The sequence below is a fragment of the Mus musculus genome, chromosome 14 (genome assembly GCF_000001635.26).
Source record: "Mus musculus strain C57BL/6J chromosome 14, GRCm38.p6 C57BL/6J".
Lineage (NCBI taxonomy): Eukaryota > Metazoa > Chordata > Mammalia > Rodentia > Muridae > Mus > Mus musculus.
In genome coordinates, this window is record NC_000080.6 from 44,111,676 (window position 1) to 44,131,812 (window position 20,137).

Sequence of the window (20,137 nt, forward strand, 5' to 3'; positions counted from 1 at the left end):
AAGTTTTATCCACTAGTCTCAAAGGTCTCAAAGAGTAGCTCAAAAGCTCTTCCAGGCACTGGACCAACAATTTTACCACTCACTTGGAATTGTGTCAGACTATAGCAGAGAATTCATAGCCAAACCTTGTCAAGTAACAGTGGATGATTTATGAATAGATGAGAAACTTCATTGTATATGCAGACCTCAGAGTTCTGCTCACATTCAAATGAAGAATAGTTCATTAATGGAAACGGTACAAAACTCTCAGGAGATTTCCTGGAAGGGTGGATGGGCCTCCTTCTTCCTTGGGCCTTTTGTACCCAATACATGGAGGAATCCATCCCTATAGTATTTGTTTAGAATGCCTCCCCCATTGCTTCCCAATATCAAAGATAATCAGTTAACCAAACTATAACTATTTCTTTTTCATTGTCCAGGTCCTCCTGTTCTCCATAAAGGCTATTCATCAAACTCTTTGATAAACACAGTGGACATCTGACTTCTCCACCATCACCCTAGCCACCTCTGAGCCTTGTTGTAGTGATACTACTTGGCTGAAAAGGGCAGCCAAAGACAACACAATCAATTTGAAAAAGGCTTGCAAGATGTTTCCACTCTTACACCTGAGAAGTTAGGTGGCATTTTACCATGCATTCAGCAGACCCAAGTCAAGAAGCTAGAAGCCAGAGATGACAATGCCAAACAGAGACCATCCTGAAATTATGGACCCATTAAAATTGAGGTTTCCCCAGACATGAGCCCTTTCCATTGCCTATACACCATATTGAGTATTAGGTAACTTGTGAATACAGGATCATAGTTCAACCTAGGAATGGAAGAAGGTAGATATTGGAGAAGGGAGAGCTAATGGGACTACAGAGCAGCAATCCAAGACCCCTGTTGACCTTTGCTCACAGATGCCTCCTTTGTCTGGTTCTTTTGGATAAAGAGAGAATGTGAGGTTTTAGCTTTTGAAGAAGGGACATAAACTTTACAATTTGATATTCCCCCTGTATCTGAGTTCCTCTATTGCCAAGTACAAGGGAGTTTTCATTGCAAAAAAAAATCTGATTGTAAAACAGAGTTTTTGTGAAAGCACATATCTCAATATATTGAAACAATGTCTCCTCTCAAGGTATGTGCCCACTAAAAAATATAACCCAACATGCAGAAAATTAAATGTGCAGGAGAATGATTTTGGCCTCTGAAAACCAGGGCAACCTGGGGAATTGGACTATATGTTATATGAATGGACACCAGAAGTAGATTTATATTGGAGAACAATCTACCACATGCAAGGATCCTAGAGCTCTTGGTCTTAACGAAGATGAGCTATCCATGTTTAGGCCCTATGAAACTCTCCCCATCCTAAGCACTTAACATGTAGTGAAGCAGAGAGAACTCTCTAGCTTTGGAAGTAGAAGGTGACAAAGGGAACCCCTGGGTCAAAAGAGAGAATCCCATTGTTGTTTTGTTTTGTTTTGTAATTAAAACTCCCTTGTTCATGGCAATAGGGAATCTCAGGTACAGGGGGAATATCAAATTGTACAGGCACCCCAGAAAAGGGTCTAAATGGGGCAAGCTGGTAAGCCAGTGCACCATGGTAGTTCCCAGTGACATCACCAGTAGTCACATCCCTAGACAATCTCTTGTATCCAGGAGAACCCTTGACTCTTCTGTGATGTCACCATTGTTGTGGTGACACCAAAGGCCTGTGGTGTATTCCTTCAGAACCAATTGGTTTCACAGGCAAGCATGTTGTCCATGCAGCTCATGCTATTTTGGAGGGAAAATACAGTACACACAGAGACCAGACTTTGGAGGAATGAGGCCGGCCTTCTGTCATCTTGGGAAATGGTAAGAAAGAAATGGTCCTGGAGAAGGCACAGTATGTCCTGGGCAAAGGTTGGGGAGCTACATTGAGGACGTGGGCTTGAGCTGGTCCTTTCAGGAATAGAGCTGATGATTTGGATCCTCAAAACTCTTCAATCGCAGACCCAGAAACAAGAATTTATGATGATTAGTTTGCCGAGAGTCAGGAATTGAGAAACCTGTACTTACTTTGTTGAGAAATTGTAATATCATCCCAAGTGGCAAAAATATGCCCGAAGGAAGCTCTGTGGGGATAACAGAGTGTTGCTCTCAAGATAGAGTGTTGAAGCACTTCATCCTGTTAGAGTTTCCAGTAGGTTATATGAGGATGTGATGGCAAGAAGAGAGTGGGCTATTCCCCCTGCTCATGAATCAAGGTCTCTGACACTTTGGCATTGAACACACAAGATGTGGACTGATTCACAGTCTGAGGTTAGTGTAGTAATGTGGGAGCTCTCATCATGCATTTTAAGAAGCCTGGACAGGTGTTGGCTTATGGGAGATGTTAGGTGTTAGTGTTTATGGTCAAACTTTTTTATGCTAAGTAGAACGGACTACATTGTCAGATAAGAGCTGACAATGCCCTCCAATTCTTCTTGCATGGGAGAGCTTATGCATTTCAGGGCTAGGGGAATTGCAATAGGGAGGGAGGAATATGCTTAATGATGGTGACTGGGAACAGGGATCTAGCTGAGGAGCCCAGCCCGATGATAGCTTTCCTGCTCTTTCAGGGATTCTCTGTGACTCTAGATTTTCCTCTTCCTGAGACTTCTGTGTGGGACAAAGCATGTTGTCTCCATTCCCTGCCCTATTATCTCTACGAGTTTACTAGTGTTTGTCAACCTACATGGTCTGTTGGAAAGGCATCACCCCAAGCCTCCACCACCAATAAGCAGGATCAGAGAATGAAGAGCATGGAGAAGCTCAAAAGGGATCTCCAGAAGATCAAATATGAGAGAGATGGACTCCAGGGAATCCTAGCCAATTACACTAACAAGGATTTGAACAACTGGGAGTCATTATGCCCAGTTCTTTGCTGACTGTCTTGGGCCCTCTCTGTTAACCGCAGATTACCTCATATCACAGGAGGCTACACCACCAGGTGGTCCACATATCCAAATTCATTTTGCTGATTGGATTTTCGACACATAACTTCAAGTTCAGATAGGAATGATATGGGTCTTAGGCACTTTTGATTCCTCCAAAAGTAAATCAGAGCCTGTGGTATGAATCTTAGTCTGGGGATAAGGATAGTATTGTGTGAGTCCTAATTCTGCATTGTAAGAATCCTATACAGGTGTTGGTTTGTGGGAGATACAAGATCCTCTCTGTTTATGGCCAATCATGATTGCAGTTTACATGGAGGTAATTTGAGTCCAACTAGTCCAGTCAACAGCTGGAGGGACCTGGTCCCACATACTGCCTCTCACGATGACTGGATTGGTTGTAGTTCATCACTGCTTTTCTCAAATTTTGTTCATTATACTCTCAGATAATGTGTGTTTATTTGGAATTCTGATTGTGTCTAATTATGTGGTGTGTGTGTTTGTGTGTTTGTGTGTGTATGTTCCATTTAAAATCTAGAGTAACTGTGTAGTATGCTGGGGCCTGAGATTTTGCTTGACACAGTTTCGAGGCAATAATAATGAAGATGCCAGGGAGCCTCACTTTGAGCAGCACAGCACATAATCTCTGTGCTCACCTTAGATGCACACTGGAAACTCCTGGTGTATGTTATAAAGGCTTTCACCTGTAGAAACTAATTATGTCCTTTGAGAATTTATGTAAGCAATAGAACCAAGGATTGACAATTTCTTGTCTACAAACAGATGTGCCATCACAGGTCTATAAGGATGACAAACAGAACTCTCCTGTGGAATGGGAACACTCTGGCCGTACAGTCTTGTTCTGACAAAGGCTCCAGAATTCAAGATTATGAACCATAAAACTAGAGCAAATCTGTGTGTAGGACACTATTGGCTCATCAAGCCTGGGATGCACCAGGGCATACAGTAGGCACATATTTGTTGTAAGGAATCTCTACAGGAATGAGAAGACAGGATGAAGACTCCAAGATCATCCCACTAAAAATAAGAGCTGAGAATGTTAACTCATCACCTAATGTGTAGAAAAGTCTGTGCATTCCCTTTTAACTTCCAGCTATGCATCTGTTTAAAAAAAGAGAATGAGAAAAGGCACAATAGGGAAATCCCAGCATCTTCACGCCTCCCCCACCCACCTGCACAACTCTTCCAGGGAAAACAGAGGCTTTAGAATCTAAAGGGCAGACTCTCATCTAACCAATGAGAGAGGCATTCTAAGTCAGATCATACCAGTCCACAGACACTAAATGATGCAATCAGAAAACCTTTTGAGAAGCAATTGCCCTCCACCCTACCACCCACTCCCACTCCCCCTTCCTTTCTTTTCTCAGACAGGGTCTTTTGTAGCTCATGTGGGTCTTGAACTCTAGATCTTCCTGGTTCAGTACCCAGCCTTGAAAGACATTTTCCAAACAATGTTTAACACCAGTCGTCAGTCTAAACTTCTGAACTTCTAAGACTATCAGAAGCCATTTTACTACTATATATATTAAAAAGTCACCACTGTGGGTGTGATTGGCAAACACATTCTTGCACATTTCTGCATTTTCTTAAACTTTATTTACATTATGCTCCACCCTTAAAGTTTCCTTCTAAGTATCTGCAAGCTGGATAACTATCTCACTCTGTCTCTCAAAAATCCCCCCACGGACGGGTAAAGTTAAGTAAGGGCTGGAGGGACATTTCTGGGGTTGTCTGGTTTTGTCCCTAAAAGACACCCAATGCCCCTGGACCCCTTGGGGCAGGCAGAGCAAAAAGCTCTTCAGAAAAGCTTGGCTGCTGGGAAGATTTTTTTCTGCGCTGTCTAGCAGGGTCCCCGGTTTTATCTCGGGAAACTCAACTCTTAACTTTAGTTGGGCCACCAGCTGCCCTTGCCCAGCACCTTCCTGGACCCCATAGCCAGTGCTCCTGGCTCAACTGACCATGTTCCAGTGCTTGAATTCTCCAGGTGCCTCAGCACCGCCACCTCGCAGATGGTGGAGAGCAGCATGCCCTCCTCACTGGTCTGCACTCCCAAGAGCTTCAGAGCCATGAAGTGGCTGCCATTCTTCAGGTCACAAGCCTTGAACCCCTTCCCATAGGCGCCTTCGCCAATCTCTGCCAAGCACTCATACAGCTGATCGGTGTGACTCAGGCTCTCCTTCTCCGTGCTGGCTGCAGGCTGTCGTGGCAGCACAGTGGAACCCGGGTGCACACTGGCTGCCTTACACGCCTTGGGGAAGCCCAGAATAGGACTCAAGGCCGCAGGGCTAGACAGACCGACCTCCTCGCCCTAGGGTGCAAACCAAGGTGCAGTTGTCGCTAAACTTGGCCTAGCCTAGTCGCCACGCCTCGCCTCCGCCGCAGGAGAGCGCTGATCCCTCCTCTTCCCCCTCCTCAGTGATTGTATAGTCTGCCCACAATCTCTGCACCTAGGAGGAGGAGTCCGGGGGACTGGGAGAAAGTGGGATCAGATTGGCCTGGAGACTTCCACCGGGTTCCACCAGCTCCTCTCCTCCTCCCCTCTACTCGACCTGGCTTCCTAATCTGACCGGGTTTCTCAGAGAAAAACCAAGTTACTTTTTTCCCCAGCAGGGCTCCTGCAGTCTTCTGGAGGAAAAGGTTGCTGAGGCCCCTCGGGGATGAGTACAGCGAGGGAAGAGAGGGGGCTTGCCCAGCAACCTGGAGTGTGCCCAGAGCGCAGGGGAGGGGAGGCGCTGGGCCCATCAATGTCAATGGCTCAGTATTTATACTGGTATCATTGTTCTCCTCTGCCCTACCTGACTCTGGGGACCTGGTCTTGCGGGGTACTAGCGACCTGGGATAATTCGGAAGCTGGTGTGAAAGCACGGGGTGGGGGGGGGTTCCACCTGGGTGGGGCCCATGGAAGGAGTTACAGAGACAAAGGTTGGAGCTGAGACAAAAGGATGGACCATCAAGAGACTGCCATATCCAGGGATCCATCCCATAATTAGCCTCCAAATGATGACACCATTACATACACTAGCAAGCATTTGTTGCAAGGACCGTGATATAGCTGTCTCTTGTGAGACTAGGCTGGGGCCTAGCAAACACTGAAGTGGATGCTCACAGTCAGCTATTGAATGGATCACAGGGCCCCCAATGAATGAGCTAGAGAAAGTATCCAAGGAGCTAAAGAGATCTGCAACCCTGTAGGTGCAACATTATGAACTAACCAGTACCCAAGAGCTCTTGACTCTAGCTGCATATGTATCAAAAGATGGCCTAGTCGGCCATCACTGCAAAGAGAGGCCCATTGGACAGGCAAACTTTATATTCCCCAGTACAGGGGAATGCCAGGGCCAAAAAAATGGGAATGGGTGGGTAGGGGAGTGGGGGGGGGTGGGGAACTTTTGGGGTACCATTGGAAATGTAATTGAGGAAAATACGTAATAAAAAAAAGTCACTCAAAGAAAATACAAACAGTAAAAATCAACTAAACAAAAACATCCAGCAAATTCAGGACACAATGAAAAGAACAAACCTAAGAATAATAGAAAAAGAAGAGGGTGAGGATTAACAGTTCTAAGGCCCAGAAAACATTTTCATCAAAATCACAGAAAAACAAAGTCCTTAACCTAAAGAAAGAGATGGTCATAAATTTCCAAGAAACCTACGACACACCAAATCGACTGGACCAGTATAGAAAATCATCCTGTCACATATTAAAAAAAAAACTGTAAATACGCAAAAGAAAGAAAATATTATGAGCTCTAAGGGAAAAATGTCAAGTAACATACAAAGGCAGACCTATGAGAATTACACCAGACTACTCAAAAAAGATGATAAAATCTAGAAGATACTGGACAAATGTCATGCAGACCCTAAGAGAACACAAATTCCAGTCCTGGCTCTAATATCCAGTAAAACTCTATCACCATAGGTGGAGAAACTAAGATACTCTGTGAGAAAACAAAATTTAAACAATATCTTTCAACTAATCCAGCACTACACAGGATACTGGAAGCAAAATTCCAACACAAGGAGTGTAATTATACCCAAGAAAACACAAGAAATGAATCATCTCACATGAACCCCCAAAAAGAGAATCTCTCTCACAAAACCACCAGGAAAAACAAACAAACAAACAAACAAACAAACAAACAAACAAAAACCTGTGGAAGTAACAATCATCTATCATTAATGTCTCTCAACATCAATGGACTCAATTCCCCAAAGAGGCATAGGCTAAGAAACTGGAAACATAAACAATATCCAGCATTTTGCTGCAGACAAGAAACACACCTCAGTGTCAAACAAATACATTCTTTCAGAGTGAAGTGCTGCAAAAAATGTTTGCAAGTAAATGGTCCAAAGAACTAATTTGGAGAAGCCATTCTAATGTCCAAGAAAGTAGACTTTCGGCCAAAAGTTATCAAAAGAGAAGAGAAAGGACACTTCATACTCATCATCCAAGAAGAAGCCTCAATTCTAAACTCCTATGCCTCAAGTGCAACAGCACCCAGATTTGTAAAAGTTACGTTTCTAAATCTCAAAACACAGGTTCAACCACACATAATAATGGCATATTTCATCTCTTTACACTCACCGGTGAACATGCCACCCAAACAGAAATTAAAGAGAGAAAAAGTGTAAGTAAGAGAAGTTATGAAGGAGGAATCTGTCATGCTAGAGGAACAAGATAATTTAGACTATGTAGAGCAGATGTTTCAACTGAGAAACATGACTCTGCTATTCTTCCTAGAGAACTAGAAAGCTCTAGAGAACATTCTTCTTGGTCAGAATGGGGGGTATATATGGAGACATTTTTTCATGAAGCCTCAAGACTCTCACATCCAATCTGAGATTGTGAAAAGCCTTTGCTACAACCCCGCTCATCCAGCCAGCTCCAGACTACAAGGCCCAGGAATGACAACTATAACAGCAGTCAAAGAAAATAGGACAGACAAGCTGCTACTCAGGCTCTCTCAGTGTGAATCAAGATCTATGAAACCTGAGCAGACCAATTTGAGATACAGGAAGAAGAGGCGAGACAAAAAATTCCAAAAGGCAACAATGAAATCCACATATTTCTCAATCCCACTAAGCTCTCATCCCTGCAAACTCCTTCCTCCCTGAAATCTCACAAGCTCCCCATAAAACTTTGAAGGCCTTTACATCTTCCTTCAAAGCTCTCTACTATTCTAAAGAAGGACTCCAACACAGCACCCTTCAAACTTAATATCATGTAGAGTGGTGATGTGTAATCAACTTATCATCCTTAATGAACTGCAGATTTTAGCAGAACAGAAAAATTTGCTTGTCAAACATGCAGTTTCTTGAAAAAGGCTACCTCCACAAAAAGCCTTGTAGATGACACCATAAATAAACACTTGAAGGAGACACAAACAAGTGCCTGGATAAGTTGGTGGATTGTTACATTGGATTGTCTATGTTTATGGTTAGCCATGAGGGCAAGATGCCTCTGATTCACATCATTCTACCTGCTGCTGCTTGGCACTTGTGACAAAGATGTTCTTGCTGGCCTCATCACAGAACCTGTTTTCTTCACCATAGGATGCTTCCTGGTCAGCCTGCTCTACCAGCAGCTTTCTGTTCCCATTCAGCAACATCCTTACTTTTTCCTTCAATTAATTGCAGTCATTCAGGAGGTAACAGTGCCAGAACTGTTCACAAACAAACAATCAAAAAATGGTCACTTCCAGGAAGCTTAGATTTCTCTGCCACTCTTCCAAGTACTATGATACCTGCAAGAGTCCTGATACCCAGACAGACCCAGACTAGATTCCACACTATACCAACCAGTACCAAATAGAGGCAGGTCAAATCCAGAGACCAGCCACATGTCAGAAGACTCAAAGGACTTTGGAAAACCATATCACCAATAGTGTTCCATGTACATCACTGAAGAGGAAATGTTCCGCATGGTTGCTTATATGTCTGTGTACCAGAAAACAATCAGCAGGGAAAGGGAAAAAACCCTCTGAGGGAGGAGAGAAGACCCAACAGGTATAAACTCATTCCATTTTTGTCATGGATCAAAGAACTTTAAATCTGCTGTCAGAATCCTAAAGGTTCAGGGTTGCTTGATACTCCCAGCGTGGTGGAAATGGTTTCTATGCAGAGGATTATGAATTTGGGAGAATAAAAGTTGGAGTGTCTTGGACACTCTTCACACTTAAGAAATCTGAGTCCAAGAGTTACAAATGCAAGACCCTTACCTCAAGAGAGGGCTCCTATTAAGAAACAGATAGTGGGGCTGGAGAGATGGCTCAGAGGTTAAGAGCACTGACTGCTCTTCCGGAGGTCCTGAGTTCAATTATCAGCAACCACATCGTGGCTCAAAACCATGAGATCTGACCTCCTCTTCTGGAGTGTTTGAAGACAGCTACAATGTACTTACATATATAATAAATAAATCTTTTTAAAAAAACAGGATAGAACAAGAGCCCTTATTTTTGTTCAAAGTCTTAGAAGGCCACAAGCATTCCCTGCCTAGTGCTGCCTCTCAGTTGTGTCAGGGGCTCACCTGTAGAAATATTTATCTTCTATAAGTTCCTTGTACTTCTCTATGATATCACTTATTGACAGGGTCATTTTTCCTATACCCAACATTGTCTCATCATGTTGTGATTTAATAATAGTGAATTCATTGTTCATCCTGTGGTAGAGCATGGCCCAATAAGCAAATATTCCTCTGAACTAAGCAACCAAGTATCATGTGCAAAAAGGCTGTATCTGGACTACCCAAGCCAATTGTATCCCACATCCTTGCTCCTTCAAATTGGGTCCTATTGGTACTGATTAAACTTATTATCTTGCCCAGAGGACAGCAGAGTCTGGGGACCAAATGAAGAGAGATGACCCTCAAGAGCTCCTTAGGTGAGCCTGAAGGAATACATTAGTTCTGTGAGAAGTTTCTAATAGACCTATTAAGATATTGATTCCTTTAAACTCAGGCTGGTCCTCTTGTCTTAGAGATGTGGTGGCTACCACTATTCTAGTGAAAGAAGCAGAGATTTTCTCTCTGGGTCAGCATCTTATATTCACATCACCCCATGCAGTTGAGGTTTTCTTAAAGCGACACCACATTTCTGGCCATTCACAGCAAGGGTCAAAGTGCAACCCTTTGACAATACTGGAGTCTAGTTTGAAAAACCCACTGTCATCAACAGTGAAGTCTACTGACATTCTGGTGACATACTGTGAACATGCTGCCTGAGACTCTATAGTATAAACAAGGGGAAATAGGGGATGTAAAAATATCCAAAGGGTAGCTGAAACCAAAGGTTGGTGGTGGACACCAGAGGGAAGGATCACTCTGCCAAGAAATACTGGCAGGTTTCTGGAAACAAACCTTCACCAGACTACCTGACTGGTATTCACACTACTTTCTAAGATGCTCATAACAAGGTATTGTATAACTGGACTTAACAGCCAAGCTCAGTTCCTCTAAGCAATATGTCAGGTTTATAGTAAAATACATTTAATGACAGATACTTCTGCAAGAAGTGGGAACTTATAAGGGGCCACACTATGGTCAATTGTGGGAAACTGACTTCACTGATATATGTCCTGCTGGGGGAGGATAAGAGTCCATGCTTGTTTTTAATGAAAACTTCTATGGGTTTATCCACTAGTCTGAAACTTCTAAAAGAGTAGCTGAAAAGCTCTTCAAGGTACTTGACCAACAATTATACCACGCTCTCTGAATTGTGTCAAACTATAGTAGAGCATTCATAGCCAAAAGCTGTCAATAAACACTGAATGATTTATGAATAGATGGGAACCTTCATGGCGCATGCAGACCTCAGAGTTCTGGTCTCATGCAAGTAAAGAACAGTTCCCTAAGGAAACACTACAAATCTCTCAGAAGAGTTCAGGGAAAGGTGGATGGGCCTCCTCATTACTTTGGGCCTATTGTACCCAATACAGGGAGGGATTCATCCCTATACTATTTTATTGGAATGCCTGCCCCATTGCTTTCCAGGTTCAGATATCATCAGCTAGCCAAAATATAACTATATCTTTTTCATTAGCCATGTTCTCCAGTTCCCCATAAAGGCTCTTCATACGACTACCAGAGAGACAGAGTGGACTTCCTACTACCCCACCATCTCCCCAGACACCTTTGAGCCTTGTTGTAGTGATATTCCATAACCAAAGGTGGTAGCCAAAGACAACACAATCAATTTGGAAAACCTTTGTATGATTTCTCCACTCTTACACCTGCGAGGTTAGGTGGCATTCTACCATGCACTCAGCACACCCAGGTCAAGAAGGCAGAAGGCACTGATATCAATGCCAAAGAGAGCCCCTTCTGAAATTATGGATCCATTAAAATAGAGGTTTCACTGGAACAGAGGCCTTTTCATCCCCTATCCATGCAATTGAGTCTTAGGTATCTTATGAATACAGGATCATATTCGAACCCCCAAGAACTCAGGCCTAGAACTGGGAACACAAAAAGGTAGAAACTGGAGAAGTGAGAGATAATGGGACTACGAAGAAGCAATTCAATGTCCCTGTTGGCCTTTGTTCACAGATGCCTACTTTGTCTGGTTGTTTTGGAGACAGAGAGAATGTGGGATTTTCGCTTTTGAAGAAGGGACATAAACTTTAAAATTTGATGTTACCCCTGTCCCTGACTTCTTCTATTGCCAAGTACAAGGGTGATTTCATTGCAAAGAAATGGGGTTGTAAATCAGAGATTTTGTGAAAACCCATGGCTCACTATATTGAAACAATGTCTCCTCTCAAGGTAGTTGCACACTAACACATATAATCCAACTTGTGTAAAAGTAATGGTGCAGGAGTAGGTTTTTGGCCTCTGGGAAACAGAGACACCTGGGTAAGTCGACCGTTTGTTATATGAATGGACCCCAGAAGTATATTTATATTGGAGAAGAATCTCCCTCATAAAAGGACCCTAAGGAAGATAAGCTAGCCATGCCATGGCACTAACAAACTCTCCCCATTCAAAGCACTGGACTTGTAGTGAAGCAGAGAGAAATCTCTAGCTTTAGAAGGAGAAGTTGCCAAGACGTATCCCCAGGGGCAAAAGAGAGACTCCAGGAAAGGGCACCTCAGAAACTGGTCAAGATTGGGCAAGCTGGTAAGCCGGTAGGCCATGGAAGTTCCAGGTGACATCATCAGTAGTCACTTCCCTGGACAATCTCTTGTATCCAGGAGAACCCTAGAATCTTCTGTGATGTCGCCAGTGTTGTGGTAACCAGAGCAGCTTGTGGGGTATTCCTTCAGATCCTCATGGGTTCCCAAGCAGGCATGTTGTCCATGCTCCTCAGGGTATTTCGGAGAGAGAATAGAATACACACAGACACCAGACCAAGGCAGAAGGAGGCCGGCCGCCCATCATGGTGGGAAAGGGCAAGAAACAACTGGTCATGGAGAAGGCACAGTGAGTCCTGGGCAAGGTTTGGGGAGCTACCTGGGGGATGTGGGCTTCAGCTGGTCCTTCCAGGAATAGGGATTATGATCTTGATCCTTCAGATTCCTCAGTGGTAGAACCAGAGTCAAGAGTGTCTGATGATTAGCTTTACAGACAGCCTGGTATTGACAAGCCTGCAGTGGCTTTGCTGAGAGATCTTAATTTCCCCCTGAATGGCAAATTATGCAAAGACCAAGCTGTGAGAATAGAAAAGTGTTGTTCTCAGGATAGAGTGTTCATGTACTTTATCTTAATATAGTTTCCTCCAGGTTACATGAGCATGTGATGACAAGAGCAGAGAAGGCTATTCCCCTGCCTATGAATCAAGGTCTCAGACACTTTGGTATTGAACACACATGATGTGTACTGATTCACAGTCTGGGTTCCTGTCGTAGTGTACGAACTGTCATCATGCATTTGAAGAAGACTAGAAAAGTGTTGGCTAGTGTGCTAAGAGGTATGGATGTTGTTGTCAGATATGAGCTGACAATGCCCTCCATTTATTCTTGCCTGGTCCAGCTTATGCACTTCAGGGCTACGGCGATTACAATAGGAAGTCAGGCATATGTTTAGTGTTGGTGGTTGCGAACAGGGACCTAGCTGAGGAGCCCAGCTTGAAGATAGCTATGATGCACTATCAGGGATTCTCAGTGTCTCTAGATTTTCCTCTTCCTCAGGCTTCTGTGTGGAACAAAGCATGGTTTCCCTTTCCCTGCCCTATTATCTCTACGAGGTTACTAGTGTTTTTCTACCTACAGGGTCTGCTGGGGAGGCATCACCCCAAGCCCCCACCATCAATGAGCAGAAGAAGAGATACGAGAGGTTGGAGAAGCTCAAAAGAGAGCTCCAGAACATAAAAAATGCCAGAGATGAACTTCAGGGAATCCTGACCAACTACACTAACAAGGATTTAAATAACAGGTAGTCATCATGCCTAGTTCTTTGCTGACTATCTTGGGCCATCCCTGTTAAGCCCAGATTCCCTCATACCACAGGTGGCTACAACTCCAGGATGTTTACATACCCAAATCAATTTTGCTCATTGGATTTTTGATGCAGAACTTCAAGTTCAGATAGGAGTGAGATGGGGGTCACAGGCACTTTTGATTCCTCCAAATTAATTCAGAGCCTGTGGCATGAATCACAGTCTGGGGATGAAGGTAGTAATGTGTGAGCTCTCATCCTGCCATTTAAGAAGCTTACACAGGTGTTGCTTGGTGGGATTTGTTAGGTAATGTTTGTTTATAGCCAATCCTTTCCATAATTGACCAGGCTGTAATTTGGGTCCAATTGGTACTGTCAACAGCTAGAGGGGCCTGTCACACATACTGCCTCTCAGTATGACTGGATTGGCTGCAGTTCATAATGGCTGTCCTCAAATTTTATTCATTATACTCTCAGATAAAGCCAAATCAATTTATTTATTTGGCATTCTGATTGAGTGTAAGTGTGTGTGTGTGTGTGTGTGTGTGTGTGTGTGTGTGTGTGTGTGTATCTGTGTCTGTGTGTGTGTTTGTGTGTGTGTGTGTAAAAGAGAGATAGACAGAGACAGACAATGAGAGAGATACTGGGTGCATGTGAGTTTGTGTGTGCATTTGTGGATATGTGTATTCCTGTGTGTGTGTGTGTGTATGTTCCTGTGTGTGCAGCTTAAGATCTAGAGAGTCTGTCATGTGATATATCCTTAGGTTGTGCCTGACTCCATTTCCAGGCAATAACAGTGAGGAAGCCAGGGAGGTTCATTTTGAGTAGCACAGGACTTGACCCCTCTGCTCACTGTGGATGCACATTGGAATCTCCTGGTGTGTTATAAAGGCTTTTCCCTATAGATATGATTATGTCCTTTGGGAGTTTATGTAACAATAGAGCCAAGGATTGGCAATTCCGTGTCTAAAACCAGGAGGAGAATCATACAGATTTAACGTGGACTCAGGCCTGTGACACAGATTCCTGGAAATTTCTGGGAGAACTAGTCTATTCTTTAAAACCCCTAGAGGGAGCTGAGGCAGATCAGCACCCTGCCTTTACTTCCCTGGGCTTACTGGCCCAAACTGAAGAGTAATAAGTTTAATAAGCACCAAGTGGAACCGGTAACAAGGAGCTAGGTCGAGTGGCATATATGGGGTGGGGTAGTGCATGATTCAGCTTGAATTGAAATGATCCTTGTATCCTCAGTTCATGGGACAATTTGTTCTTTGGGCCATGCCCTCCCACAGGATCAACTTTGAGACATTCATGCTTGAGATGCAACATGACCAGGTGATGACTGACCTGAAGAGAATGCCCCAGGACATCAGTGAGGCCTTGTCCAAGTGCAAGCAGTTGACTAAAGAAAATCAGTTCTACTGGTGAGTGACTAACAGGGTCATGACCCAAGACCTATGGAAAAGGATATGTCTGCCAATCCTTGTCTTTGAACGAAAGTGGGGACTCAGGTTCTATACTGTTAGTCTCTAAACAGGAAGCCTGCCTCCTTTAAACAAGGCACAAAGATTTTAACATCTTGGATCATTTTGACCAATTGTGAAGAGACTGGGAAACGCCTCTAACCAATTCCTTTCCAATTAGGTATCCTCAAGATCAAAAAGGTTTCCACCATGATGGAGATATCAATCAGCCTTGGGCATCTTGGGCTCTGAACATAGAAAGATTCTGTGATGCTTGGGTCTCTTCACTCCTAGAGAATTTTGCCCCAGGTGGTTTTTTTAATACCACAGACTTATAAGCACATATAGACCCCATGCTCTTTTCTGAGAGATACATGAGTCCCTGTTGCTGTCAGGGTTTTCAAAAGTACCTTGGGTCTTCTGGAAAGTGGCAGTCCTCTGGATTTGATCTCCCTCTATGGCCAATCTGGATACTTGTCTGGGGCTGCCTGGGGATCAGGGCCAATGATGAAGGAATGGTCTTTGGAGGAATGGGAGGAAGATGGATGCTTCCTGGATTCACCATGTTTTGTTTGTGGCTCAGCTGCAGGAACTGCCACCTCCTGATTGAATCTAACCTCATCCAGCACAAAGTCAGGATGTTGAGGAAGGAGAACAGACAGCTGCTAAGGGAGCAGATTGCATTGGAAGAATGCAACATAGAAACAAAAACACTATGTAAGGAAGGCATCCAGAAGATCAAAGACCACTATACTAAGCAGCAGCAGGTAGGATGAATGAAGCATCAAGGGCAGAATGCCCTAATGTGTGATCATAAACACAGTCAAGCCTATGTAACCATCCTGCACCTTATCCAGGCTCTCCCCTATGTCTCATCCAGTTTTACACTTCTGTGATCATTTCCAAGACTTTCTGTGGACTTACTCTCTTTTGAAGAAATTGGATTTCTGCCATGCCCTCTCCTCCCCATCCTAGTTGGCCACCTCTAGCTTGCCACTCTAAGCAGAGGAGATCCTGGACCCCTTGAGGCTCTATGGTATGAAGAGGTGCCTCAGGATTCCACTTCCTGAATTATCTAGGAACCAGGTCCTCTGTTCTGCTCTATGGCAACTCATCCTGAGGGGCTTGGGCCTGCCCTGTCCTAGGACAGAAGGGCAGGCTCCAATTTTATTTTGTGTGTGTGTGTGTGTGTGTGTGTGTGTGTGTGTGTGTGTGTGTGTGTCATGGCTTGGCTGAAAACATGCAGCGTCCTTTTACTGTCTCCAAGATGAGGTACTAGCACAGGTTTGCAGTACCTAAGTAGTCATAAGCATAGCAGGACTATTGGTTTTTGTTTTTGTTTTTGTTTTTGTTTTCCTTCATGAGTATCCCCTTTAGAGTTCAATGCTTACCCTTGGGAAGATTTGCATGAAGCACACTCTTGCTGATTACAGTATCCTTTCAGTGTGCATGAATTTCCTGTGAGATGGTTTCTCTGGGGATTCCCAGATATAGGGGTTCCCAAGGAGAGCCAAGGAAGGATTCAGCACTCCAGAAATAATAAGAGCCTTCACTTCAAAGTTTGATAGGCTCCCTAGAAGGCCTCTATTAAATGTTAGATTCAGACACTGATACACACTTATTTTCAATATCAAGTATTTAGACTATTGGAGAAATGTGGTGTTTTACTTTAACTCCAGCACAGTGTGTAGTTCACAATCCATTGTCAAGCAATTATTTACATTTGAGAAAAACATCCAGGCCCATGTGCTCTCTTCCCCTTCTCCTATGGGGATACAGGAAAGATCTCAGATGAAGCTGGTATTTGCTGGATCGCTGACATGGCAAGATCTCACCAGGCTTTTTTTCTGTTCCCCGGTAGGTCTGAAATATTCTGCAGAAGCTCAAACAGATGAGAGACCAGGTCAAGATCTTGCTCAGACACAACTGTTCACCAGGAGCACTGGGTGTGCAAAGCAAATTAACCACCATTGCATCTAATCCTTGTAACCATGGCAATCTTGGGCTGCATTTTCTTCTTTTTTGCTTTGCTATGGGTAATGAGGCCTTTATTTTGTCTAGCCTCTGGTCCAGCAAGACTACCTGTTTGGAAGGCTTCAGAGAAGTGCTGAGATACATAAAGATCTGCTCGGCATCCAGGAGAGCTATGAGAATGCCAATTTTGGCTGGTCCTGTTGGGTCATCTAGAATTATATCATGGTGATCAGTCAAGTGAATTTGAAAAACTTTGAGGTATCATCTGTAACATCTCTCATGCTCAGACATGGAAGGCCTAGTCCATCAGCAGAACACCCACCCCAATGCCTATATTCATCCTGAACAGATTATTACCATCAGTGACTTCCTTTGCACTATTTCACCAAGGCCAGCAACAGGCTGTAGGTCTGTGCTGAACATCTGCAGCAAGAGAATGATGCTTAGCTTAATTATTTTGTTTGGTTTTAATAATGCTTAGCTTAATTATTTTGTTTGGTCTTGGTTAGAGTTTTGATTTCTTTGTGTCTTTGGTTTTCCTGTGTTTTCATTTGAAGTTTCATTATATATTCAATATCTTTTTGTTACTGTAATTAATTTGCTTTTTTTGCTAAGTCTATATACTGTATAAACTCCTCCCTCCCTCCCTCCCTCCGTCCCTCCCTCCCTCCTTTACCTTCTGTGATTACTTTAAATTTAAGATGTTATTGAATAAAATTAGTATATTGTTATGGATAAAACATCATCTCTAATTATTTCTATCATAAGGACAATCTTCATTTATGTGTGGTTCATACATAGTCCTGTAACACTAGAAGTTTCAGGCAGGAATGGGACTCTTCAAATATCATGTTGTTTAGGCTTCATAAGTAGTACCCAGCCAGCCAGAGCTTCACAGAAAATTGAGATTTTTCATGTGGATAATGTGTCAAATTATGTGGATCCCAAAATCAGGATGAAAAAAGTATCCATGCTGTATCTCTATAGTCATAAATTTAGCTATAGTTATAATATACTCTCCTGTGCATGACCATGTCGGACAAACAAATAAGGTACACAACAGTATTTCTCTAATACATCCCAGGAAATAAAAATATTCACATTGAGTAATTAAAATCTTCTGAATTATAAATAAAGTAATTTGGATAAAAATGACCTTCAAAAGTCATTTCATAATTGAATGTTTGATACCTACCTCATAAAAATGTTTTAGGAAGGATTAGTAGATATGGCCTTGCTGGAGGAATTTTGGCACTGGAGGTTGGCATTGAGGTTTCAAAAGCTCATGCCAGTCCCTGCCTCTGTCTTTGTCCCTGTCTTTGTCACTGTCTCTCTGTTGATCTCACAATGTTTCTCTCTTTTTCTCTATATCTCAGTCTACACTCTCACTGTCTCTGTCTCTGCTTCTGTCTGTCTGTCTGTCTGTCTGTCTTTATCTATCTCTTTCCTCTGCCGCCTCTATATGTATCAGATGTAAGTTCATCTACTCCTCTAGTGCCATGATGTCTGTATGCATGCCTGCCTGCCTCCTGCCATGTTCCCCACCTTGACAATCCTGGATCACCCTTTTATATTCTTGGCCAAATACAATTGAATATTTTCTTTATACGTTATCCTGGTCATGGTGTGTCCTAGCAATAAAACAGTGAATAAGAAAGCAAAACAAACTCTTAATCAATGGAAAGATCAGCTACGAGATGGGAGAAGAACTTCATTAAGTGTACATATGACAGAGAGTTCATTTCTAGACAATCAGATGGTTTTAAAAACTAAACACCAGGAAACCTGCCTGTTAAACATTAAAAAATTTTAAATTTAAACATTTCAAAATGTTCTATGGCTGTACATGGTAGTGTACACCTGTAATCCCAGCAGTCAGATGGCAGAGGCAAGAAGAACTGCATGAGCCTCCGGACAGCCTGGTCTATGTACTAGATACTGGGACAGCAGGGATAAGTACAGAGTCCCAGTCACACTCCCTTCTAATGTTCTGGTGAACTGAACAGAATCTTCAAAAGAAGAGAAAGAAATGGATCATAGATATGTATTTAAATGTTTAATATCCTTCCTCATCAGAAAAATACAAATTAAAATAGTTTTAATCTTGTATCTTACTGCAGGTAGAATGGCTATTACAAATAGACTAAATGACCACAACTCTTGGCATGAGTGTGGGGTAAGAGAGTATATATTCACATGAACAGTCATTATGAAAAACAGGAGAAATGTTCTGAAAAACATTGCTAGAGATAGATCTTCCATAAGAACCAGCTGTACTATTTGTGGTGGTTTGAATGAGAATATATTTGAATACTTGGTCAACAGGGTATAGCACTCTTTGATGGTATTCAGAGCTGTGGCCTTGTTGTGGGGGTGGGCTTTAAAGTTTCAAAAGCCCAGCTCAGTGCCAGCATCCCTGCTTCCTGCAGATCCAGATCCAGAACTCTCAGCTACTTCTCCAACACCATGTCTACCTCTGCATGATTCTTTCAAGACAAAATGTACTAAAGTTCTGAAATGGTAAGCAGGCCCCCATTTAAATGCTCTCATTAAAAGGTCCATCATGGTCCTGGTGTGTCTTTCTAGCAAGAGAACACAGACACAGACACTATTCCAGGGCATATAGCCAAAGGCATTATCCTAAGACAGAGACCTGGGTGTGCTCATGTTCCCTCCTGCTTTATTCACAATAGCCAGGACATCAAAACAACCCAGACATAAATATAACTGATGAAAGGATAATGAGTATATGGTTCATATACACAATGGTAATGAACAGTGACAATATAAATGAAATTTACAGGTTAATGGATGGACACATGAATAATCTTTCTGAGTGATATAACCCAGACCCAAAAAGACAAATACCACATGATGTGTCTTATGTGGATGGTAACATTGAATGTCTAGAGATGTGCATTTAAACTGCAGTATCCATAGAAGGTAATGCACTAGTGTTGGGTTATAGGAGGATATTTCAAGAAAATAATAGAACACATAATTTGTGAAGGAGAAAAAGGAAAACAGTAGGACAGAGTGAGGTAAATGTCTTGGGAGATTGCAGAGGAGTGTGGTAGCTTGAATATGGGAGTGGTACTTTTAGGAGTTGTGGCCTTGTTAGAAACAGTGAGTCAGTGTGGAGGGTAGGCATTGAGACCCGCATACTAAACATATGTCCTGGTGTCTCCTCACATCAATAAATCTCAGACTAACACTTGGGATAGTAGACTACCTTGTCCAGAATTTGGTAAAGTTGAGTGGGTTGGAAGTCCCACACCCACAGTAGATGGCAAAAGTGTCACCTGCTTCCTACCAGGCCTCTTTCATGGGACCAAAATCTCTACATAGGAACATGGCCTGTGGTTATTTAGAAGAGAATAGGGTTCTCCCTGCTAATGAGGTAATAGAAG

At 42.9% G+C, this 20,137-nt stretch overlaps 1 protein-coding gene and 2 pseudogenes across 3 annotated transcripts; 1 reads left to right on the forward strand and 2 right to left on the reverse strand.

Moving 5' to 3' along the window:
- Positions 1 to 1,711: 1,711 nt before the first annotated feature.
- Positions 1,712 to 17,320, forward strand: Gm3327 (predicted gene 3327). Of its 3 annotated transcripts, NR_168720.1 has the most exons (8): positions 1,712 to 1,839; positions 9,745 to 9,800; positions 12,224 to 12,336; positions 13,125 to 13,287; positions 14,583 to 14,714; positions 14,935 to 15,062; positions 15,343 to 15,520; positions 16,615 to 17,320. NR_168720.1 is itself a non-coding variant. In NM_001384102.1 (7 exons), exons 1-7 carry the CDS (start codon positions 1,738 to 1,740, stop codon positions 16,618 to 16,620), a joined length of 756 nt encoding a protein of 251 aa, NP_001371031.1. In that variant the 5' UTR covers positions 1,712 to 1,737; the 3' UTR covers positions 16,621 to 17,320. The 3 variants fall into 3 exon arrangements, 2 of the variants coding, with proteins under 2 accessions (NP_001371031.1, NP_001371030.1); NM_001384102.1 differs by lacking the exon at positions 14,935 to 15,062 and having other exon boundaries at positions 15,337 to 15,520; NM_001384101.1 differs by lacking the exons at positions 9,745 to 9,800; positions 14,935 to 15,062 and having other exon boundaries at positions 15,337 to 15,520.
- Positions 4,807 to 5,663, reverse strand: Gm49103 (annotated as a pseudogene).
- Positions 8,281 to 9,590, reverse strand: Gm18216 (predicted gene, 18216; annotated as a pseudogene).
- Positions 17,321 to 20,137: the final 2,817 nt, after the last annotated feature.

Excerpts from the sequence above, each read along its gene's own strand:
- Gm3327 (NM_001384102.1), top strand. The coding sequence starts at position 1,738 with ATGTTGTCCATGCAGCTCATGCTATTTTGGAGGGAAAATACAGTACAC. Across the intron at positions 1,840-9,744 it reads TTCTGTCATCTTGGGAAATG|AGGACAGCAGAGTCTGGGGA; the intron begins GTAAGAAAGAAA and ends TATCTTGCCCAG. Across the intron at positions 12,337-13,124 it reads CTGGTCATGGAGAAGGCACA|GGTCTGCTGGGGAGGCATCA; the intron begins GTGAGTCCTGGG and ends TTCTACCTACAG.